Genomic DNA, 15,870 nt, shown 5'->3' with positions numbered 1-15,870 from the left:
CACCGTTTTCTTCTTCTTGCTGAAACGACCTACATTTCTGACGTCGCTGTCCACGAAAATGCACCTCCGCAGACAATTGTACGCCCTGCCAGCGCCTTCCCGTGCTGCTGCTGCCCATGCTGAGAACAGCTGTCCAAACCGATCGGCTTATATTGGCCTTTAAAAATGTACGCACGCAGATGAAAGAAGGGGATGACGTTTTCTGCACCGATACTACAACGCCACAAACGCACGCCCATTCATAAAATAACATATTCACGATATAAGAGTTGAAGCGCACGTAGGGCGTACGCCGTGATTGGTTCTGACAGCTGTGTCAATCGAAGAATTGATGCAAATGTTGATCCGGGAACGTCGATTTCCCTGTGATACATGATGCATATGCGCTTTCGTGGTCATATAGCTCCGGCGATCGCGAGCCTTTATTTTGAGTTTTATTCCCTTTTGCAAAAAGTACATTCTAATAAGTGAACTATTTTTGTGACACTTGTGCACGAAAGTAATGAGGTAATTTTCATTCAAAGTCGTGGACCGCGAAATCAGTACCCCTTTTAGTACATCTTAGTGCATTTTTTTTAGTGCAAGATAGAAAGAGCAAAAAGGAGGCGAACAGAAAATAAATGCGGTGGGAAAATGCGAAACACCGGTTCTTGGGACAGAAGCCAGTGGCTTGAGTTCTCTTCGCGGCATTACCGGAGTGTCGTGCAGAGAAGCCCACTTTCGAGCCATGCTCTCGTTCTGGGTGCCGAAACGTCATTACGTTGTTTTTGCTCTTGTGATCGGCGTGCTCGTATTTTATTCAATATTTTAGATAAGATTAACCGCAACTGCCGTGTCATCGTCATGTTGATTTCTCTTGTTTTACAGTGATCATCTTGGGTGGAGTGTTAGTGATCTGTTATTGGCTGAAGCCTTGTTTATTTTATTTACATATATCTGACCCAAACATTCCCGATGGACTAATGCGCAGGAGACCGAGGAGGCGACTGAGTTGAAAAAGTTGGCAATTGCGAACTTCAATAAAGAACATAAATGAAATTAATGGTGTGTTGACATGTTCATGGCAATGTGCGTGTAAAAAAAAAAGAACTATTGATGAAAGTCTCAAGTATTTGAGAACAAAAAGGTAAGGTCAGCGGCACCTACAGATTCTGACAGTATATATTCTCATAAAAAGGTGAGGGAACACAGATAAAGTCAACAGAAAAAATACAAAACTATGCTTATAATCAGTTGCAGTACCTAATCTTATCAGAAGTGCAAGTGCCGGGCTGCAGTACATGTAAAAGAAAGGATGTGCGACTGAAAGAGTGTAAATGAAGTTGTGTAGACTTATTTGAAAGATGATTTTTGTGTTGATGGTGATTGGTGTGCTACACGATTTTAATGCCGAAAATGAAGAACAACTCTTGTGTGCGAAAATTGGCAGAAAATGTTGGTTCGGTCTAGTAGATTCTGACATGCGTTCTAACAGAAAGACATGTATGAGAAAATGTTTAGACGTGTGAAAAATTTTTCAGTTAGGTTTAATGGTAGCTTTTGTATTTTATTGCGATAGCAATTATATGGACCGTCTCAGCTGGTTTTTGCCGCCGCCGTCATGCACCGTATATGTATAAGTATGTATATATATATATAAAAGTCCCAAAGAAAAATAATTCAGAAAAATGCTTCCGAAGCGCGGAATCAAACCAGCGACCTCTCGCTTCGCAGTGCGTGGCGCTAACCACTACGCCACAAAGCGCAGATCCTTCAGGTAGCTAACGGCGAGCGTTATATACACAGCCTTTACCGCTGGCAGGACTCAGAGACGGCAGGCGCTTATAAGCGTTTCTTCATTACTAGCGAGATGGCACGAGGAGCACAGCGGGCGCATTTAAAAGCCGTCGGCCAGCTTGCTCGCTTCTTCTAATATTTGCGCCGGGAGAACCTTGCCCTTCCGCTCTCTGCTCGCGCGGTAGTTTTTTCTTCTACTGAACACATGATGGACCTCCAGCACATGATTTTTAGGTGGGCGGGAATGTGAGGCATGAAGCTCTGACAATGGCTATCCTGCTTAAAACATACTCATCTGATATGCTTCTCTGTCTTCTTTCTTCCAAATTCTGTATCTTATCGTCCAGTCCTTCGTAAATGCTGGATCAGGGCGCTTTCGCGACACAAGAACAGTAGGCCCTCTGCAAACGAACTCCGATCTGAGCACTTGATACATTCAAGGATATTTCATATCCTTTAGAAGTCATAGGGGTTCAGCTCGCTGTGTGTTCTTAGTGACAGTTCACCAGCGACACTGCCCATGCAGCTATTCTCAACAAAGTCCAAGTGTTCCTCACAAGGCACATCGCTGGACCATGCTGTTGGCTTTTGCTTCCACAGCCATAGCTCCTGGCTGACCTCCAATGCCAAGGCTGTGAAATGCGATGCAAACATCAAAGAATTAAGAATTACTGGTTTTTAAAAGAAATCTGTGATGAAGTTGTCTGTTTGAATGGGGTACACAGCAAGCGACTTTCATTTCATCATCGTTCGTAACTTTGTATTGAAGCGAAAATTCGGGACTTCAACATAACCTGCGCTGGAGGCCTGAAGTTGCGCCGTGCAGTGTGCACCCTATGCATCCCACAACTTGAAGAAAGTGGCAAACAGACGTGGGAAGCTGATCTTTTTCTCTGCACATTGGAAGATCAGTTATCCAGTTCGTGCATGTGCATGCCATCTGACTGTAGCAAGAAGAATGATTGCTCAAAGAAACGTCCCACTGTTGTTGTGTACGAAATTCCACTATTTTACGACAAAGACCTACATTGGCCAGGCCAGGCACTGCGTAAATGAGTGCGCGTAGGAGCACAACCTGTCCTTAGAAAGGTCCTGCTGAATTTTTTAACCTTATTCGGAAAACGATGCCAATCTGCAGTCGAGACTCCTGTGAACATGTCGGCTAAACATTACTACACCACATGCAGCAGAGAACTTAGAAATTAATGCGAAAAACAGCCGAAAATCACTCTCTTTCCTCAGAAACGTCATCATCAGACACACACAGCAGCTGGTAGCAAGCGGGCATGACACCTAGGCCCTTCTCCCACCTTATGCTATGCCGATTTGCTCAAAGTATGAACAGAATAGCCCAGTAAACCAGTACTACTTCTACTGCATGGCACAGTGCCGGCGTGGCCACTGCATTTTCCAATTCTCTTTTCTTCCCTGCAGAATCTGGTCTTCAGAAGCACCCGACATCGTGCGACACCTTTGTGGCCCTGCCACCAGCCACGCGCAACGACTGCGTTGTGTTTGGCAAGAACTCTGACCGCCCTGCGGGGGAGGTGCAGGAGGTGGTGTACGTGCCCAAGACACATCACGGCGCTTCCACCAAGTTGCAGGTGCGACTGCTGTGTGTCCGCAGAAAAGTAGTGGCCTAAGGCAACAGCTGTGCCAAAGGGAAAAAAGAAACATTTGGGAAGGGCTACCAAGGCATTGGAAGAAACACAGCGCAATAGAAGGCGGGGACAAGGATGGGCAACGCACACTCAGCGCTGGCTTGCGACACTTGCAACAAGTGTTGCAAGTCAGCGCTGCGTGTGCGTCGCCCATCCTTGTTCCCGTCTTCTGTTGCGCTGTGTTCCTTCCAGTGCCCAGGCTTCTACACCAAGGCACAACTTGAATACTGCCAGAGTCCTTTAAAAGTATTGAAGGACTTTGATGCCGTAGTTAAAGCGACACTGCACAGTTAAGCTGCATTACTTATTTGTATTGAAGATATTCGGCGCAACTTGGCATTCACTCGAAAAACACACATTCACACACGCTTCCACTCAAGAACACACCCCACATACAGTGCTTGTGTGTGGGGTGTGTTCTTGAGTGGAAGTGTGTGTGAATGTGTGTTTTTCGAGTGAATGCCAAGTTGCGCCGAATATCTTCAATATGACAAGTGACCAACTAGCCCAACAACGAGTTCTATTTACTTAGTTGTGTTTCTGCAATTGAAAAAACAGCTACTCTTATTTCAAGTAGAGGTTTGGTAAGCTGGGGAAATACTCAGAAATGAAAGGTTTGTGTTGATGCTACCCTGAAGTTCTTGCGCCAGCTTGCTGTGAGATCATGGCTTTGTGCACGATCCACTAAACCCCATGTAATTGTCTTTCTGTGAAGAAGGGCCATGTTTCCTTCTACATACACCATTAGTTTCGCTGAAATGTTAGCTAATGTGGTATAACGAGAAATTTTCAACTGTCACACTGTCTTTGAATTTCACTTCCCGCACTAATTCCTTCAGGCCTTAAAGTTACTAATAGATGAAACAAGTGAAACACTTCACACGGCAACTCTCAAGGACGTTTCTTTTGGCAGTGGAATGGTGAAAATAGGAAAAAAAAAAAAAACATTCATTTGAGAGTTCTTGATGTCATGCAGAGGCACTGGCATCTAGATACCAGTACAAAATTTTCAGAAAGCAATTGTAGCCTAATATTTCAGTTCCTGTAAATATTGTTTCTTTGTTGAATCGTGACAGCTTTATTTATTTTTTTATTAGGCCAATGCATGTTATGACATTGAGTGGTAATGTTCGTCGTTTAGTGAAGCCAGGAAGACGTAGGGGACATTCGGTGTTTTTAACTGTAGCGCAATGATTACGTTGAAAAGAGTGAAAGGGGACGAAAAATCATCCTTTCCATCAATGGTATCCAAGCCTACAACCTTCAAATTACACGAATTGTGGGTTCAAATCCCACCGATAGAAAGGGTGATTTTTCATCTACTGTAAAATCCCGAGCACTTGCCCCCCCCTCCCCCCTTACGGAGAAGCATAATTTGACAAGATTTGGAGGGGGGGCCCTTGCTCGGTCATGGATCAAAATTCGAGATGGTGGCAGAAGAGCCACTAAGAATAAAGAACGCACACGTGTGCTTCTAATGAAAGGCTTTATTGAATACACACTCATTCACTGTTTTCATTCGCCCTCCTTGGGGTGAATAAAAACAGTGAATGAAACAGTGAAAATGGTGGGAGGGGAGAAGAGGCTACATATTTGAAATCTCCCAAAGAAGGAAGGGGGAGTGCTTGCTCGGGATTTTACGTTTCATTAATTCCTTTCAGTTTAAGTCACAATCATTACACTACATTTAAAAACACCAAACGATGTCCCGTCTGCCTCCCTTGGCTTAATTGTCTCTTGTTTTCATTGGTTGTGTCGAACAAAGAAACGAGCCCCTCGAACTATTCCCCTTCTTTCAAACAAGGAAGGGTTTACCTTAACAACATCCTTATTGCCACTGTTTTTCTTTTGAATGCGAAGCATTTCTCAGCGAACCTCAGGCACTTTGGCCGTTTCTATCTATACATATCTATCTATCTATCTAGCCGCTTACGTCTGGGCGCTCTCCTGGTCATCTCTATAACTTCTAATATACGAAAATTGGCATAGCAGGGGATCAGAGTATGACGAACATGATTCACTGGTCATTACATGAATAACACAAAATACCTGTCGCGTACGTCATGAAACCCTTTCTCTCAGTCATGTGTGGCACATACCCGAATACCAGAGTTCATGTTATGGGGGTATGTGCCACAGGTGATACAGAGTCACAACCAACACAGTAACTGCGAACACACACATTGATACGCAAGGAAAGTGATAATAACAATAATTGTTGGGGTTTTATATCGGAAAACCATCGGGTATTCTTCAACGTGTACCGACATCACACAGAACACGGGCATATAGCATTTTGCCTCCATCGAATTGTGACCTCCGCGGCCGGGATCGAACCCGCGACCTTCGGGTCAGCAGCTGAGCGCCTTGACCGCTACACCACCGCGGCGGACGCAAGAAAAGTGAAGAAACTGAAGACCGGACAGCTTTGGAAGACTCTCAACTATCATCCACTCGTCCACGTGGTCCGCAACGTGGACCACGTGGATTACGCAAAAGCCGGCGTCAGTGCTTCCTACAATAAATCTCCTGAGAGAACCAGGCCTCTCATCATTACCGGTGACTTCAACACTGATTTATCAAGACCCATCAACGCTTGGTCCTTGTACTGCATGAAAGATGGATTGGATGTGGAGAGGGCATGAAAAGACCTAGCTGCCACGTCCACGACAGGAGGTATTATAGATCATTTCATCATAAGAGGCATCCAGGATTTCCACAAGCTGCACTTCATCGCACTTCACTACACTTAGAATCCTCAAAGCCGCGATCACGAACGGATCCGATTAACAAGTCCGGTCCAGCTGCTGGTGCTCAGTGATCACGGTGATGATGACCTTGTTCAATAACTGTCAAGAACCCCTTCTACACATACACACGGGTACGTGAAACGTGCGCACGTTCTCCAACATAATGGACACGTATAAGCATAACAACTGTAATTGTGACTGTGACGTATGTGCAGTGCGCCTGCACGTGCCACTGGGCTGTGTATATATGTCAGCAAACTTTCCTGAATGAAGCTTAGTTGCGAGTAAGGCCTGTCCTGTGCATCTGCGCTTTTTCTTTCTCGTAAACTGTTGTGCGTGAAAGATGTAGACGGGGAACACAAAAAGACATACACGGAGCACACACTGTCAACAAATTTTATTAGCAGAGTGACGTGACCTTATATACCTGGCAAAACTCAATGCACATGACAGCAAGTACATACCAACAACACGGTCCAATCAATATACACGTGTTGTGCCACGCAGATACGCGATTTCCTTGTCGGAAAGTGAGATGGACGCTTGGCTTACGCATTCTTCTTTTAAGCCCGAGATCTTGTGAGCCTCGATGAGACGCGACATTTCGCTGTTGCTATTTGCGATTATGTTGCACTTGTGAAACTTCGGAATACAGCCACAATTATTGCAATGAATTGCAAGCCATCCCCCCCGTTTTGTTTTTTACATTGTTGGCGTGCTCACGAAGCCTGTCGTTTATGCAACGACCCGTTTGTCCTACGTTAGAACGGCTGCATGTTAAAGGAATTTCATAGAGGAGGCCTTCATTGCATTTCACATATTTCGTTGTATGGTTTTTAGTGCAGGTTTTCTTATCTTAACGATTTGGGTTTGTCATCTTGCACACCTTGGCAAGTTTCTGTGGAGCGGAAAACACTAATTTAACAGCTGCTCTTTGGGCGATCTTTTTAATGTTGTGGGAAACCTGGTGGACATACTGAATAACCGCGAACTTCTTCCTTTCTTGTCCAACCTCTCGAGAAGTGGGAAGGTCGCACATGCTAGATGCCCTGAGATTCTTCAGGAGCTTTTCTGCTACCGACACGATTAAAACCTTCGGATACCCTGCTTCTAAAAGCCGTGTCATCTGCTGGTTCGAGCATTGGTCCATTTGGTGGGGGCAAGACTTTTCCAAAGCATTGTTCATGCAGAGGCTCGCGACAGCTCTCTTGACAGGCTTCGTGAGCACGCCAACAATGTAAAAAACAAAACGGGGGGATGGCTTGCAATTCATTGCAATAATTGTGGCTGTATTCCGAAGTTTCACAAGTGCAACATAATCGCAAGTAGCAACAGCGAAATGTCGCGTCTCATTATCGAGGCTCACAAGATCTCGGGCTTAAAAGAAAAATGCGTAAGCCAAGCGTCCGTCTCACTTTCCGACAAGGAAATCGCGTATCTGCGTGGCACAACACGTGTATATTGAGTGGACCGTGTTGTTGGTATGTACTTGCTGTCGTGCGCATTGAGTTTTGCCAGGTATATAAGGTCACGTCGCTCTGCTAATAAAATTTGTTGACAGTGTGTGCTCCATGTGTGCCTTTTTGTGTTCCCCGTCTACATCTTTCACGCGCAACAGTTTACGAGAATGACAAACCAACAAGCCCAAGTCGACACCCTTCTTAAGTTCTTTCTTTGTCCTGTTCGGATTCGCGCTATAGAGCATTGAAGAATATAAGCACTACATATCAGCTTACCGCGTCTGGTGTTGCTAACACCCATGTTGCTTTTGCCATCGCTACGCAACTGTAAACAACTGGTTATATAATAGACATGCGACTCTTCAACATATGAGTGTGCGTATGCCACTTCCATATTTCTCTAGCGTCATTCCGTAACGTTTCGCTCAATGTGAAAATTTACGCCACAGTCACCATCCAGCACATGCTTCGCATAACATCGATTCCCGTGGTACGTGGGATCTGCCTAATTTTTACTCGCAGCTTTTGCTTGTTTATTTACAATTTCCTGGCACTCTACGAAGGAAGGGTTTGGCAGACGCATGAACTATTTGCTTATAGAGGCACGCTGGTGAATGTGCAGTATGTTTGCACAAACAGCTCGTACAAGCAGTGGATCTGACTTGGTAACTGCTCCATAACAATGTATCATATACATAATAAACGAGCCTTGCCTGTTTACAGCCAGTTTAGATGGCCTCATTTACAGTGGTTTCACTCTTGCGCTAACTGCGCGAAAAGGTGCCAAGTGTCATTTATTGCGCCATTCTGACAAAATCGACGTAATTTGCACCAAACTGCGCCTACTGAAGTCCCGGATTTGACGGCATGTATCATTAGCATTTGCACCACTGGTGCGTCAAACATGCGCAGCCTGAGCTTAGGGCCGCTATGGCTCAACCACGGAGCGAGAATTTTTCAGGAGACTGAACAACGCTCACACATGCGTACCGATTGAGCCACGACACCATGCATGCCAGGATATGAAATTAGCTGCTCCAAGGTGCCCCCAGATGCAAAATTACCTGCCCCAAAGTGAAAACTTCTGCTTCTCCAAAGTGTTCCAGAATGAAAATTTTGCTGCTCCAAAAATTGCTCCAAACCAGAAGTCCTTGGTAGGATCACTGCATTTAACTTTTTCTTCTTGTTTACTGATCGTTGCAGTGCACCTACATCGAAGTTGACCAGGTGGCCGAGACGTGTGCGGTCATGCTGAGCAAGCCGGCCTGGATGTGGGGTGCCGAGATGGGTGCCAACGAGCATGGCGTCTGCATCGGCAACGAGGCCGTCTTCACGCACCTCAACGGACCGGACGACGAAACCGAGCGACTACTGGGCATGGACCTGGTGAGGTGAGTGCAAGACTTCTTTTGCTGAAGGCTAGTACTTCCTGTGATTGGGAGCAAGAGTTTTAAGGTGAAAGCCTTACATGCCTCATCAAACATGAAAATTGACCGTCAGTGGCATCAGCGGCACCAACACAAATGACACAAAAAAGTCATAATCACGGGATGACATCATCATGACGTCACATGATGACGCCATCACATGAAATCATCAAAGGTGCACCTAACACAGAGGCAGTGCAAAACCACATTAGGTGCAGAAAGCTTTGGGAGTGGGAGGGGAGGATCAATATACATCGACTGAGAAGAAAAATGAGAAAAAGGTGGCTTTCACCTTCGAGTCGTCTTAGGCGAATGCATGAGTGACCCTGTGAGCTTTTATACCTCTGGAGTGCGTTTATAGATCAGCAACGCAACATTTTGGGCGCGTTGGTATATCCCACATCTCTCGGTGCCCTCGTCATTTCGTGCACTAAAAGCTGCATCATATACTTTAGACACCTTGCTGAAAATGGAGGAATTGTTCTGTCTGCCATCCAGCAAAGAGGCTTTGGCGAGGTTTCTCGGATTTTTCAAGCATAAAGCTATTGGCTTTAATATTTAGGCCTTAGGCACTTTTGCTGTGATAGTTGTTACGGGACTGCTACCCTGGTCATTTTGATGTCTGCCGAGAAAGCCGTCATTCGTTGCAGAAATCCCCCAGTGCTTTGCAGTGTGTTTATAGAGACAAATAAATGCACAAAAATACAACAGTTCAAACACACAGTCTACGTTCTTGAGTCTAAGAGTAAATGATAATAATAATTGTTGGTGTTTTGCAAACCAAAACCCCGATATGATTACGAGGGACGTCGTAGTGGAGGGCTCCGACAATTTCGACCAACTAGAGTTCTTTAATGTGCACCTAAGTCTAAGTACACGGGACTCAAGCATTTCCGCCTCCACCAAAAATGCGGCCGCTGCAGCCGGTATTCAGTCCCGCTACTTTCATGTTGGCAGTCGAGTACCATAACAAGAGTCAAAGAGCTTATCTCCCGAACTATCCCACATTTTGCTTTCACGTTATTTATGACAATGAGAAAAACTCAGATTATCGGTGATGATAACCTGTTTAGTGAACTGTAATAATTGATACACATTGTAACAGTAGGAAGGAGCGTGCTGATCGCGAAATCCTGCTTAGAGACTAATTTCTCTTTGCCATTGGAAGCTCTCTGTGGGAATCTGCCAGCTGGCAGGGGACAGTTGTTGGCAGCCACTCCACGGCTCACTTTGAAAAAATGGCGTTTTTCAACTTTGCGCTTGTGAACTCCACATGTCACACATGACTATAAGATTCGGCTGAGATGTTCACAGCTTTTTCTTCCATCCACGGAATGTGCCTTCTCATCAAGCCTGAGGTATAGTTGAGGACTCAAATTTACTCAAGCTCACAGATACTCGCAGTGACAAGTTGGTTTTGCGACATCTCTTTCCTGAGGTGTGTAATTCGTTGAAGAAAGAAAATCACCTCACAGAGCTACTCAAACAAAAGCCTTTTTGGATGCACCTCATATGAGCAGAATTATCATCAACCAAGCCCTGCCCCTATATTCACAGCCTTCTCCTCATTTTCGTCGCTCGTAATTACAATGCTTGTGAGCTTTTTATTACTGTGCTGTTATGTTTGTGTGGATCTGCAGACATCATTGTAACTTCAGCGAAGACACCTCCGCGACTAATTTGTCATACTATCCGATCTTGGGGTAATGCCATCATATTGGCATTATGAACTTATAGCAGTCATTTTCGTCATTGATGGTCAATTTTTAGTAATACTGGGCTTTGTCATGGTAAGGAACATCTGGCCAATAGCTGTCAGGCCTATTCGAGGACCAGTGATGGGCACAGAAGTCTCTGAACAAAATGCCTTCTACATACCGTGGAACTTTTGGCTCGTGTGTTTACAGCAGCCTTGTCAAATGACTAAGCAGATTTCATTATGACTGAGTTGCACAGTTGAAAGCACACAGCACTGTGTCCCGTGTGTTTCTTCGTCTGGTTGAGCGTCCTTTGTGCGGTAATTGAGATATGTTTCAAGTCTGCTTTCCTTGGTGCCCTGAAAACAAAGCCAGGTAGTATACAGACTTTTCCGTAAACTCCATCTGCGTCAGAAAGGATTTTGTAGGCATTCTCATATTTGCATCTACATTCCCTATCACCCTTACAAGAATTACATGCACTCAGCATCATGTTCACACAAAAAATGCGTAGTCATGAGAATGCACACACGTCTTCTTTGGCAGGGCTAGAGCAACTGCGCCACTCAGAGCAGGTACCATGACTCTTTAAAGAGGCATCGAACTGATAGCATATGTAGGTGCAACTACGGCTTTAGAATGCAGAAAAAAAGGCTGTTATTACAAGCTCTGTGGAAAGAACTTGGAGGACGCTTGAGCTTTGCAACTTCAAGAGTAGAATGCGATATCGTAACCGGCCCTGTGTGCATTGCCTTCTCAATTGCTAGACTGGCTTCGGTTCTCGGTGGATGATGCAACCATGCCGCAAGGAAGCGAACGCCTGTACGCGTAGCATTGGCTGTTTCAAACTATCGTAGAATGCCTATTGCAAGTACAGTTGTGCAGTGCCCCCTATGCCATAATTCTTCCTTTTGCAAATCAGCGAAGGGCCCACTACGCGTCCGTAAAGCAACATGCGAACCTACACAGCTGCTCACTTGGTTGATGCTTTTGCTGCTGATGATGATTAAATATGTCCGAGCACTTTGTAATGGGTGGGCCTTTAAAACACCCACTCGTTGCGCAATTTACGTGTTTTGACGCCTGGCGCGATTATTCGCTTCTGCCACACAATATTACATGCGTTGAGACTTCCACTAACTACATGACATTCATAGAGTGTTTTTTTCCGAAGCAGTTTCAAGCAATAGCGTGGCTCTGTGGTAGAATACCTGCTTGCCATGCAGACGGCCTGGGTTCGATTCTCACTTGAACCGAAGACTTTTATTATTTATTTTATTTGCACCTTTCTTGAACCGGAGATTTTTATTACTTATTTTATTTGCATCTTTCTCAATTTTTCGGTCACAGACAACGCCAATTTTTTGCTCACAACCATCAACACCGACATCGGAATTTCTGCGAAACAAGCTCTTTAGCGCTGTCGCGTTAGTACTATGGAAGGTTAAGGTTGAGTAACGAACGGGGGATTTGCGAATGTAGTTTTGGGCAACAATTTCTCTTTCAAGTGCCATCATGCTCGCTTGGGGATGAAAGCTTTGAACCAGCAATGGTGCGTTTGTGTAGAAGGTTCAGTATCAGCACGACTCTCAGTCACTGGTGCTGTGGCATGCCTTTTTGTCTTGAGCAGGCTTTCATTTTGCTTAAGGCACAATGATAATTGGAGGCTCGAATTACATAACAAAAGGAAGCCTAGTTTCAAATAGTGTACCTGTAGAGCTGTCTCCATGCAAGTGTTCTTGCTTGATACGCAAGTGGACGCTCGTTTAATAATCCCTATATCTAGATCTTTTTGATACCTAAATGCAACAAAATGCCGTTACCCCTCACCGGCAATGGCACGAAACGACAAACCTAAGCTTAATCTCCAAGATTCAGCAGTACCTGTGATGTATAGGAAATCTCTCAGAGGCGCAGATGTCAGATTTATGTGATATGTGCAAACCACCGGGTACCTGTGTAGTCTCTTTCATGACGCATGGTCAGTCACGTGGCTATGCTGTGGATTTATGTTCTCTGACATCGTTGGCCAGCTTGTTAGGTTGCGCAAGATTTTGTGACGATTCTTTTCCTTTAGAAAAGGAGAGCTGGAATAACTTTCCACGTCCCCTGGAGATGAATTAGATAAAGTAACTACAGAGGAGGCTCCAGCCATGCTGAAACACCTTGATGCTTAATGAACATTAAGTTCTTTCGTGATGTAACTACATTATGCATTCTACATTAGGGTCATTACATTCCTAGGAGCTGCATGGTTTAAAGAAATTAGAAATGCATGAAGAGTTGCTAAATGTAGAAATGGGACATTCAGAGGCAAGCTTGCTGAACTGAGGAGGAAAAAAACATATACCACTGTGAACCAAGATAAACAACATGCACGGCTAGGTCATAATACAACCTAGTTGGTACGTAGCCCAACTTACTTGAATTTCTATTGGTCTTATCGTCATGCTCGGAGCATGCAGATACCATTTTCTCTAGGCTTGTGCGAATAGTGATTTGATCAAATAATTTCAAATCGAATTCGAATAGTATATATCACATATCATAAAGAAAATGAGCATATTTGTCATGACCCAACTAACCTGCACAACATTTTTTTAACATTGAAACAAGGCATGTGTAAATTTCATTCTTTTTGGCTCAAAGGGAAGTGGAAGCAACTTTGATTAGTAGCAGGATTTGACTTTCGGCAGAATGCAAGCGATAGCCTGTAAAATATGTTACGTTTTAAAGTTTACTATACTTAGAGCATATAAGCCAGTATAACAACCTTTTAAACTTAAAAAATGATGAATCGATGTGTGGGTAATATGTTCATTTACCTTAAGTGGAGCTTCGCGGCAATGCGGATTTTTCCTGGAAAGGTGTATTCACTGTATAGCACTCCTCCACTGCAGTGAAACCACTTTTACAGGGGGGGGGGGTACATGCGGACTAATATACACCTATTCGTTCATTTCGAATACTTCAAAATTTCCAATAATTTAAATTCGAATCGAAGCGAATTCGAATACTGTAATATTCGTTCGAATATTCGCACAAAGCTACTTTTCTCCTTAGCTGTAGCTTTCACTCCTTACTTTACAGCAAAAATCTTTAAAAAAAAAAGATTCTGCAACTGCTCTCATGCAGTAATGGTAAAAGCCAGTGTTGTCGACATCAAATGTCAATCAAAGAACAGGTGCTGCAGCCCAAATCTGTGCCCTAAGTTTGCTCTCATACGTTACTATTAGTGGTCGGTATAAAATATATGTTTCTCATATAACACTTTACCGGCTCCACACTGAATAAAATTAGACCACATTGACAAACATGCCGTCAGTATTGCGCACAGAGCCTTTGATTAAAATCAATTTTAGTATTTCTTCTCACAAGTGTACTTCCATGATGTACCATTAAAAAAAAGGATGTTTAAGGTACTGTAATGCGTCTTTTATAGAAACCTGTATATAATCCAGCATATAAAAAAAGGCTCGGGTGTAGCATAGAGTTTCCTATGATACTTACTAGAGGGAACTCTGGCGCTAGTGTCTATGGGAGCTGCAATGCATTGCGCTTCAGCCAGCATGGGAATCATGGGTAGTACACGGATTTGTCTAAACTTCGTTCTTTCGGCTCCGTTTGGCTCCGCGTCGCCTGCATCCGCTTTGTCGCAAAACTAAGTTCAGCAAAAATCAGCCGTTTCACTTCACCACTTTAACTTCTTTAGGCTCACCGATTCAAATCTGGTCACGAAGTTCACAATGATCCATTCTTTTAACCGAAAGAAAACCAAAACATAGCAATAAACAAAGCCACAAGTGCGTTCTAAGCCCACAAGCACGAAGGCTAGGCAAATCCGTGTACTACCCATCATTCCCATGGTGGCTGAACGATCGCAGTGCCAGAGTTCCCTCTAGGTCATTTTAGGAAACTCTATGGGGTGTAGCAAAGGAATTTCACTGGATATGGCGAAGCATTTGCAAAATCTTCAATAAATCGTGGGAAGCGACAAAAAAAGACCTGTAGGACTTCTGAAAAGTATGAGAATTGCATTATGCCGCTTCGGTACCGCTTAAAGATGGGTTGCTTGCATTTGTGTACATCTGCAAAGGTTTTTCTCTTTTGTGCACTATAGCGTATCAGAAACGCACAACTTTATCTATGCATAAGTATGTATGTCGCAGGTGAAGTTAGTGAAGGTGATGAAATTGTGGAATAGAATGTAGTGCCTGTGTGTTACAGCAGAGGAAGTAAAGAAAGCCTTGGAAGGAATGCAAATTGACAAAAAGCAGCTGGTGAGGATCAGGTAACAGCAGAAATATTGGACGATGGGCAGATCGTTCTGGAAAAACTCACCACCCTGTCTATGAAGAGTCTCTTGATGGCAAAGGTACTAGAATTTTGGAAGAATGCTAACATCATCTTAATCCATTGGAAAGGAGATGTCAAGGACTTGAAAAATTACAGTCCAGTCAGCTTGCTGTCCGTTGTCTACAAGCTGTTTACAAAGATAATAGCTAATAGAATTAAGACCACCTTAGAATTCAATCAGCCAAAGGACAAGCAGGATTTCGTACAGGCTACTTGACAGTAGACTATATTCACACTATCAATTGCGTGATAGAGAAGTGCGCAGAATATAACCAACCATTATATAGAACCTTCAGAGACTATGAGAAAGCATTTGATTCGGTCAAAATCTCGGCAGTCGTGTAGGCACTACTGAATCAGGGTGTCGACGAACCATATATAAATATACTGGAAGAAATTTACAACGGCTCCACAGCCACCATAGTGCTCCATAAAGAAAGCGACAAAATTCCAATAAGTAAGGATGTAAGGCAGGGAGAAACGATCTCCCCAGTGCTGTTCACCGCGTGCTTACAGGAGGTTTTCAGGGCCCTAGATCGGGAATAGTTAGGGATACAAGTTAATGGAGAGTACCTTAGTGACCTGCGATTCACTGATGACATTGCCTTGCTGGGGACAAATTGCAAATCAGGATTACTGAATTGGACAAGGAAATCAGAATAGTAGGTCTTAAAATTAATGTGCAGAATACTAAAGTAATGGTCAACAGTCTTGGAAGAGAGCAGCATTTTGTGACAGGTAGC

At 44.0% G+C, this 15,870-nt stretch overlaps 1 protein-coding gene across 1 annotated transcript in view; it reads left to right on the top strand.

Moving 5' to 3' along the window:
* The window catches only part of LOC119386821 (secernin-2-like), a 169,570-nt gene that overhangs the window by 55,198 nt on the left and 98,502 nt on the right, over window positions 1-15,870 (top strand). The window contains 2 exon segments of the mRNA XM_049413257.1: window positions 3,211-3,380; window positions 8,851-9,038. Coding sequence (XP_049269214.1) covers window positions 3,211-3,380; window positions 8,851-9,038 — 358 coding nt within the window.

The sequence above is a fragment of the Rhipicephalus sanguineus genome, chromosome 3 (genome assembly GCF_013339695.2).
Source record: "Rhipicephalus sanguineus isolate Rsan-2018 chromosome 3, BIME_Rsan_1.4, whole genome shotgun sequence".
Taxonomy (NCBI): domain Eukaryota; kingdom Metazoa; phylum Arthropoda; class Arachnida; order Ixodida; family Ixodidae; genus Rhipicephalus; species Rhipicephalus sanguineus.
The sequence above is the reverse complement of the archived record's forward strand: the minus strand, read 5'-3'. Positions and strand labels throughout refer to the sequence as shown.